This window comes from Gavialis gangeticus, unplaced genomic scaffold (genome assembly GCF_001723915.1).
Source record: "Gavialis gangeticus isolate Ggan-Ray unplaced genomic scaffold, GavGan_comp1, whole genome shotgun sequence".
Lineage (NCBI taxonomy): Eukaryota > Metazoa > Chordata > Crocodylia > Gavialidae > Gavialis > Gavialis gangeticus.
Window position 1 is genome coordinate 119,399,853 of NW_017729024.1, and position 9,532 is coordinate 119,409,384.

Below are 9,532 nucleotides of genomic sequence, written 5' to 3' on the forward strand. Positions count from 1 at the left end.
CAGCCGCCGCCGCCAGGCGGGATGTGGCTGCTGAAGATGGAGGAGAAGTTCTCTCGCGGGCAGTACGTGGGCATCACCGACTTCGTGGCCGACTTCCGCCTGATGCTGGAGACCTGCTACCGCCTGCACGGCGTGGACCACTGGCTCTCCAAGCAGGCGCAGAAACTGGAGATGATGCTGGAGCAGAAGCTGGCGTTGCTGTCCCGGTAAGTGCCGGTGGCCCTGGCCCCCCTGCTCCTCCCCCCACATCCGCGAGAGAGACCCTGCTTGGGCTCCTGGCCCTGAGGGCGGGGCTCGGGACTAGCGTTGCCAGGTCTTAAATACGAAATTATCCTATTGGGAGCTCCTAATTCTTGTATTTGCTGAAAAACTATTGGACACTGAAAAAAGACATTTAAATATGCAAATACTTAGTCTTATTTCCTTTACTGTAACTAGCCCAGGGAGTGAGGGAGAACCGGCTCACCAAAGTTGAAGCCTTTTATTTCCAGGCATAGGAAAGTGCTGGCAGCAAACCCAAAAGTCGGTTAAGGTTCCCTGAGAGCAGCTTGTGTTTTGCGTGGGCTGCATCAATTAGCTACCTCAAAAATTATTCGAGACTCATAGTAGAGATGATATCTTTTATTTGACCAACAAGATTTTTGCAAAAACAATCTTCAGTTGCAAGCTTTTGGGTACAAACCCTCTCCTTCATCAAGCATTGGAGAAAAAACTCTAAAAATTCTCCTGGGTAGAAATGAAAGTTCATATTTTCATAGGATTGCACAGAGGAGTTAATAGATGGAAAACTCCTCTGGGCAGGTAAGGAATCTCTTACTCTATGTGAGCTTCTGTGGTAATGCAAATTACCTTGAAACAAAGGCAGAGGCAGTGTCTCAAAAATTATTGTACATCTTAAACACTTTTATTATGATTTGTACATGGTACAAGGGTTGAAATTTACCATGCACATATGATGATTATCACCTAGTAACACTGGTGGGGACCGAGCTTGGCCACCTTTATCATGTAATTGGCGTTGCTCAGAAACTAGTCTTTTCCTAGGACAGCAGCAGAAGTAAGGTCCCATAGGAGCATGTGCAAAGAGATCTTTAAGCTTCAGTCACTAAAGGCAAGTGATGTGTTTCTTAATTTTCATGGAGATTTCACTGTTGGTGAAATGACCCCCAGTCAAAACATAGGAACAGCCTTGGTGAAAGCTGAGCGCCAAGGCACGACCTGGTGTGAACCATCCCTTTGATTGGCTCAGGAGACCCAGCACCCTGCTGGCATTTATGGGAAAGAGAGGAAGATACAGCTGCCCTAAAGACCTGGTGGTCATCTCTGAGAACAAAGCAGCCACAAATGAATGTACCTGATTCCTTGATCTAGTCATTCTTGTTTCTGTCGGGAAAAATTTCTGATTGAATCGTTATCTCAGAAGAAGCTTATTTATTACAATTTTTGTTTTGTTTTGCTTGTATTCCGGAATGGCAGGGACAGTGAAAAGTGTGGCAGACTTATTCCCGAGGATTGGGTATCTAACATGTCAACATGTGGCTGAGGATGAAGTGGATGGGTGTCTGATGCTCAGTGCATGTAGGAAGTTCTTTTGAATTTATTGGTAGCTTAGAGTAAGAATAGTCTGAAAACCAAGCTGCGGTCATGAAAATGGATTACCCTAAGTCCTGTTTTCCCCAGTTGCTTTTTATACCAGAATGACAATAGAACAGATGCGAAGAACATTTGACCCCTCTATGCCACAGGCTGCTGTTGCCAATAATAACGGTTACTTTGGCATCAGACTGCAGGAGCTTCCTTCTCTTGAATTCTTAAGATGACTGAACTTCCTTGGAGGCTCAATTTGTGTAAGGAGTGAAAACTCTTCCATGTTAGTAATCTTTTGAGGGGAGTAATTCTGTCATAGTAACAGTGTGGCAGCAGTGGCTGGTTGAATTCATGTTACACACTGATGATGAGAAAATGCCTAGCTGACTTTCCATTTGGAGTAATCGATCAAAATGGAGCAACAAATAGCCTATTTGCGGACTTTAGAACATCTGAAACATTTTGTGCCAATCCTGGGATTTCCTACACAACGAGAGGCTGAGCATCTCTGGAATGGACAGTGAGCCCTTATAATGGGGAACTTACTGAAGAGTTAAGTTAGTGTGGATTTATAGTGAATTAATTCTAAGTTCCCAAAGGAGACACCTTTTATCTAGGTGATGTGGCTTACAGTACTGTTGTTGGTAAGAGATTTCAGTGCCCTGTGGCACTGAGGTTTAGTTGTACACGTCCTGAAGCAGTTTCCACTCTGAGCAAATGCTCTCTCGTCTGGGGTAAGCTGTCTCTTGTGTTAAGTGCTTGTTGTATTTTTCACTTCTGTGAGAGCGAAAGAAATGTCTAGGTGTATGGCAGGAAGCGGAGGGAGTTTCTGAACCGTTTCTGAACGGTATAGACAACCTGAGAAAGTGTCCTTGAAAGTAGACAGGTCTGCTTTGCTGTTACTGTAGACTAAGTGTGTCAATGTGAGGAGTTAGTGCAGAGAAGTGTGCTGGAAATTCCTGTTCAGAATATTAACTGTGAATTTGGGCCCCGTGGTTGGAAAATAGGGTGGGGAAAGGTGCTGAACACTAGAGTCTTACCTGACTGTCTACTGCTGTTCTGGTACTGGCTCCCTGCACACAGGCTGCTGCTGTTGCCTCTGGTGTCACCGTTGCTGGTGCCGTTCTGTCACTCCCTCTAAATCACTGCCTGAAGTTGATGCCCTCTTTACCCACCCCTAGTTGAGCAGGGGTAGGAACACTAGTGTACTTTGCAGTGTCTTTCTTGTGTAGACCAGCCTTGAAGAATGCTCTTAGATTGCTACATACAATGTAGATTTGCTAGAATGGTGAGAGTGGCCTTGCCCTGGTGTTCATAAGATGAAATTATTTTAAAACAAACCAACAAGCCCGTCTTTCCCTTTAAGGATGTCCTATATTCATTGGATAAAGGATTATAACCTAGATCTCCTCTCTCCCTGACTACAAAAATTGTCATGTTCACTTTCTTTTTTTCTCTGATGCAGTGCATATCTAATTATTAAAGGATTTGTAGAACCTGGCCTTGGAATATGTTTTAGCTTGGTAGTTATAAGGTGGAAGGTAGAGAGGGGATTGGTAGAGGCATTTAAAGGGGAGAACTGGATCCTAATCTCCTGCATCCTGGCTGAATGATCTCACCACTGAGCTATTTGATTAAAGAGCAGAAATCTCATGTCGTCCACCTCTGGCCACATTGTATGTACATTTTATATTGTGGACATACTTTGAGAACATCTTTAGTTAGGACCTGTGTGTAGAAGGGCCTGTAATACCTTTGTAGATCCCAAGGGAGCTTAGGTGCCTAGTCGTTCAGTACTGTACAGACAAGCAGTTCTGGGCACATCCAAAAGTAGATCTTTAGGTGCTTAGAGAACATTATTTATTTATTTATTTATTTATTTATTTATTAAATCTAGACTCCTCTAAGATTTGACAGCCTCTGTTTAGTTGCTTTGAGAATCAATATTTTCAAGATAAATAAAACTTAGGCACTTGGTACCCTCTCAGGAATTGACTGTTAAGTGGCAATAATACTATTCGTGGGTTTGTGATTTAGTTGTACTTGATCGCCTCAGGTAATTCCACTGGAGAGCTAGTTTCTTGTTTGGGATAAATTGCATCTACCCTTTGTCAGTTAGGAGGCTAATCCTTCAAAAAATGAGTTACAGCAAATCACGGCCACTTAAGTGTTGAGCACCATAGCTAGGGCAGTCATTTAATTAAAACGGATAATTTTTGTGCATTTGGAGTTGTGTAGGTAGAGGGATTTGACTGTGCCTTTTCAGGGCTATTGATGCAGAGACGATCCAGCTAATAGAGGAGGAACAGAAGAATATAAATGAGTTGCTAATTTTGCAAACAATTTACCTAGAGTAGCTTTACTTGGTGAAGCTCTGCTTTCACACTCTGACAGGGAATTTTGGAAGAGCATAGTGACAGAGAAATGGACTCATTGGTGGCAGCCAAACTTCAGGTTAACAAAGGACACATTACCAGAAATCTAGGTAGCGCTTGCCCCAGCTCTTCAGCAGCAGAACACAAATGTGAGGCCCTCTGGAATCTAGAGTAGTGGTTTCCAACTTTTTTGTACCAGGACCCATTTGTAAACATCAACAGCCAGTCCCAGCCCAGTGCCCCTCACTCCTGACCTGCTGCCCCAGGCCCTAGCCCCCAGTGGGTGGGGTGGGATGGGGTGGGAGGTATGGGAGGTGCCAAGTAGCCCCTGGAAGGCTGGAACTTTGACAGCCTGCAAGGGAAAAGCCATGGTTCCCCATGTTTTCTTCTGAAGTATCAATTTTTAAAGTTTGTTCATGACCCTTTTATATCTTCTTGTGACCCACTTCTGGGTTGCAACTCGTGGGTTGAAAAATGCTGCTTTAGATGCTATGGCAACATGCTTTTTGATACTGAATGTGTCTCAGTCTCTAATTGCTGCCAGTTAGTAACAAATTAATTTGGTGTTGAGATCTATTCTGTGTGCTTTTGTTGTGTAGGTCTGCACTGCTCTGTAGAGGACACTGCTGTGCTGTGCCAAATTATGACTACGCACAGGAGATTATTGATGATGTTGCACAGATGGAGTTCCCAAATGTAAGACGTATTAATGAAGGGTTCCTAAACCAGGTCAAAGACGTTATAAAAAAGAAATGGTATTTCTTATTGTGATGCCCCGAGTTGGCGCTGTGAGTATAGTCCCGCCCTGTGGCTGGGGTCCCCCAACTCGCCTGCCACAACAGGAGGGCATCCACCCCACAACTGTGGGTCCAGTGTGGGCACCAACAATCTGTCTGGCTGCCAGGATCTTGACTTGGTCCTGAGGCTGTAGATCCTGGCCTCAGGGTCTGAGCCGTTGGAGTTAGATGGTTCTCACAAGGAGGATCGTTGCTATGGAGCTCTAATGCTCTGTGGCCAGGAACTGCCCATACCCAGCCATATGCCAGCTACTGCCCATGCTCCTCTGCCATGGGGCAGTGGCTCCAGGGCAATTCCTGCCAGTGTGCTGGATCTCAGTGTGCCTGGCATATTCCCAGCTGGCCTCTCTCCCCCACCTGCCTGCTTCTGTCAGGGTTTTTAAATCTCGTGTGGCGGCATCCCCAGCTGATGTAATCAGCTGGCCGCTGCCCCTCCCAGGAAGCAGCCACCTGAATAACAGGCGAAACACTGGCTCGCGTGGCGCTCCCCCTGCCCCAGCTTGCCCAGGAGGTAAGTTTCCTGGGGTATGCGTAGCCTTGCCCTCCTTTCTTGGGAATGCTGGCATTCGCCCCTGGTGTTTCCGAGCCCTGCGGGGGTTTCCTACCACCATGCTTACAGTACAAAGACCGTTGATCAGCGGTTCCCAGCCTTGGGTCACAACGCAAATGAGGGTCGTGGGGGCAACTTCTGCACACAAGGGACAAGCCACGCGATGTGCTGGGAGCTCCCCTGCTCCTGGGCCACCACAACTCTGCTCCCAGCTGTGGGTCGCGGCAAAAAAAGGCTGGGCACCATTGCCAATACGGATGGGGATGGTTTACCAATATGGGTGGAGACTCTGCAAAGGTCCATGATGCCAAGCATATTTAAAAACTCAAACCTATTTGCCAGTATAAGTAAGGAAATGTTTGCTCCCCAGATCACTATGGAGACTAATGGAGTTCAGATTTCTCTTATCTGGAAGACTAAGCTTTACCTTTTGTTTTCTTGAGATATGAGACTTTCAATGGATGTTTGGCCAAAAAGAGAGTAACAATTTAACTTTGCCCTGAGTAGTTTTAGACTCTCAGTGAGGTGTCCTTTGGAAGGCTAATGGACAATGCTTTATGAACAGTTTGGATGTTTCTCTTCATTATGTTCCTTGTGTGGTATGGTTGCTGCATTTTGTGCAACGTCTGTAGGATGAGTGAACAAAAAGTGGAAAGATTTTCTGACAATGCCAGCTCTTAGTTTTCACTTGTTTGTTTGACTGTGAGAAAATAATAGACCAATTCTGCTGCCACAGAGAACTCAGAAAGCCCATAACAGGGTGGAATGATTTTGACATTATAGATTTGAAATTTCTAGGTTTATCTTGTGAATCATGTTTGTACATTTAACGGTGCCAACATTACATGGCATCTCTCAGCACCTTTGAAAGGATCTCAAGGCACCCCAAGGTCACATGGCATCCTGGATGAGAGGCATTGGTATAGATAAACAGAAGGTGGTCAGGGACTGAGAAGTTGGAATTGTACAGTGTTCCTAGTCTGAAGCTAAAGAGTGGTTGTGGTAACAAATGTACTGTAACCAAGGAACTTGAGTGTTTGTGTGTGGAATTAATATCATGGGGATATTGTATGACAGGCTTGTCCAACATACAGCCCACGGGCCACCATGTGGCCCGCCATGCCATTTTCTGAGCCCTGCGGTGCTGCGACGGGAAACTAAAGTAAACACTGTTTACTTTCATTCCCACCCCTTGTCTCTCCTCCAGCCCCTCAGCAGCTTCCTAATGGCTGCTGAAGGGCTGTGGAAGGGACAGGGTTCCCACACGCACCGCGTCAGCTTGACATTGCTGATGCGGTGCATGTGGGAAGAGGAGTAGCCACGTGCCACTTGGGACAGGATGAGCCCAGCCAGAGCAGCAGGGGCTCAACTGCATTTTCCCCCTACCTGCGCTGGTCAGTCCTGAGCAGCACATGGCTCCACCCCCACTTCTGCTGGCCGGTGCAGACCCAGCCGGGTTCCTCCCATCCCCAGCAGCACATGGGAACCTGGCTTCAGCCGCATGCTGCTCCGGATCGGATGGACCCAGCTGGGTCAGCACCAGCCAGGAAAAGTGGCATGCAGAGTCCAGTGGGGAAAATAATGCAGCAGGGAAACCAGCATGGATTCGTAGCTGGTACATCATGCCTGACCAATCTGGCTTCATTTTATAACAGGGTCACAAAATGCTTAGATGCAGGAGTAGAGGTAGATGTTGTTTTCTTGGATTTTAGGAAGGCCTTCGATATGGTATCTCATCCCATTCTCATAAATAAATTAAGAGACTGTGATATAAATGTTTACACGGTCCAGTGGGTGGCAAATTGGCTTGGCTTGGTCACACCCAGACAGTGGTAGTAAATGGGTCAGTATTGACCTGGAAGGATGTGTGTAATGGGGTCCCACAGGGTTTGGTCCTTGGTTCTGTACTCTTCTATATCTTCATCAGTAACTTGGATGTGGGTGTGAAGTGTACTTTGTCCAAGTTTGCGGACGATGCTAAGTTGTGGGGTGAAGTGCACACTCCGGAGGGTTGGGAATGATTGCAGACAGACCCGGACAGATTAAAAAAGTGTACAGTACACAATAAGATACAGTACAACAAGGATAAGTGCAGAGTGGTATACTTAGGGTGCAAAAATATCCAGCGCACTTACTGGCTGGGAAGTGACCCTCTCACCAGCACAGAAGCGGAAAGGGATCTCAGAGTCATAGTGGACTCCAAGATGAACATGTGTTGTCAGTGTGATGAAATCATCAGCAAAGCTAGCCACACTTTATCATGCATCAGCAGATGCATGACAAATAGAATCAAGGAGATGATACTTTCCTTCTATACAGCATTGGTCATACCGCAGTTGGAGTATTGCATCCAGTTTTGGGTGCCGTACTTCAAGAAGGATGTTGACATACTCGAGAGGGTCCAGAGGAGGGCCACTTGTATGGTTAGGGCAGGGATGGGCAAAATACGGTCCATGAGGCCATTCTATCCGGCCCATGGGGCCCCTAAAAAATGTAGAAAATTAATATTTTTCTGCCCTTGGTTCCTGTCAAAAATGACAGGAACCAAGGGCAGGAGGACCCAGAGGAAGTCTGGTGGGCTCCAACAACAAGGGGGCCCACCTGGCCCTGCCCCCCCAGCTCGAAGCCCCAGCCAGGGCTTCTGGCCTGGGGTAGCCATCGTGCAGGAGCTACAAGTAAGTGCAGGGAGGGGGGGAGAAGGGTGGGGAAGACCCCGGGCAGGGAAGGAGCACGGGGGCAGGGGGAGTGGCCCCTTCCCCACCCCATGACCGGTGCCCTGTGCTGCAGCTGCTTGCAGCCTGCGTGGGGCTGCCTGTGCCTGCTGCAGACAGCCCTGTGCAGGATGTGAGCGGCTGCAGCAGGAAGCACTGGCCATGGGGCAGGGGAGGGGCTGCTTTCCCCCCCTGTGCTCAGCTTTTCCCTGGGCTTCTTTCTTGCATAGAGAAAAGGAGCCCCTCGCCCACCCCATGGCCAGTGCTCCCTGCAGCAGGTGCTGGCAGCCTGCATGGGGCTGTCCGGAGCAGGCACAGGCAGCCCCAGGTTGGCTGCAAGCGGCTGCAGTGTGGGGCACCGGGCATGGGGTGGGCGAGGGGCTGCTTCCTCCCCTGCACTCAGCACCACCTTGTAACCTGGCCCCACTGCCAGGCTGGGTTACAAGCTGGTGCTGAGTGTGGGGAAGAGCGGCTCCTCGCTTGCCATGTGGCTGGTGCCCCGCACTGCAGTCACTTACAGCCTGCCTGGGACTGCCTGTGCCTGCTCCAGACAGCCCTCCATGGGCTGCGAGTGCCTGCAGCAGGGAGCGCTGGCAATGGGGTGGGCAAGGGGCTGCTTTTCCCTGCACTCTACACCAGCTTCTTCCCTGCCGGCAAGCGGGGGCTCGGGGCTGTGCGCTGCCCCCCCCCAACTGTACCATGGAGTTGGGGGGGGGGGCACTAGGTGTGAGTGGGTGGGGAGCCATTGGGAGCACAGGGCCCGCACTGGTGTCCCAGGGTCAGTGCCAGTGGGGCCCAGAGCAGGGTGGCAGGAGCGCGGGGTCCCAGCTGGCAGGGGCTCTGTGGAACCTGGCTAGCTCCTCCCTCTCCCTGCTGGTGCAGCCCAGCCTATCTCCATGGACCCCTGCTAGCCTGTGCCCTGCTTTGGGCCCCACCAGTGCTGGCCCTGGGACATTGGTCCCAAGACATTGGGACATTGGTCCCAAGACAGTGACCAGGGGGCAGGGCACCTGTCAAGAGGCAGGGCTACCCATGCGGCCCTCAACAACCTGCCAAAATTGGATAAGCAGCACTCCGCCTGGAATAATTGCCCGCCCCTGAACTAGGATATGGGCTGCAGCTCTCAGGTGCATGCACACTCCCACAGGCTTTATTTACAATGGTGCAGGTTGCCCTGCTAAGAGTGCCCAAAGGACATAGGTCGTGTTCAAAAGGGCAGTGATGGGGCAAACTGGGAAAATAAACTCCAACACAGTTTATCAGGCTGGTAAGCCTCTGGGACCTCTTATATCAAGGGATTTCAAATTTACTGGAAGAGGAATGCACTTACAAAACTCAGGTAGCATACATTTCAGTTCCTTGCTTTCTGTATTTGATGCCTCAGCAAACTTTCTGTGTTAGGGTGCGTTTATGTGGTGGTATTGTCTTTTGTTTCATTTTTAACTTCTCTAACAAGTGCCTTGGCAGGTGGTTAGGTAAAAGGAGAGCGAGCAGGAAGCAGCTCAGAAAAGC

General features: G+C 48.8%; 1 protein-coding gene across 3 annotated transcripts in view; it reads left to right on the top strand.

Annotated features, from left to right (window-relative positions):
* Positions 1-8: 8 nt before the first annotated feature.
* Positions 9-9,532, top strand: part of KIAA2026 (KIAA2026 ortholog) — a 129,295-nt gene continuing 119,771 nt past the window's right edge. For all 3 annotated transcript variants that reach the window (XM_019517614.1, XM_019517613.1, XM_019517615.1), the window contains exon 1: positions 9-206. In XM_019517614.1, the coding sequence (XP_019373159.1) occupies positions 22-206 (185 nt within the window). In that variant the 5' untranslated portion in view covers positions 9-21. The remainder of the gene's footprint in view (positions 207-9,532) is intronic.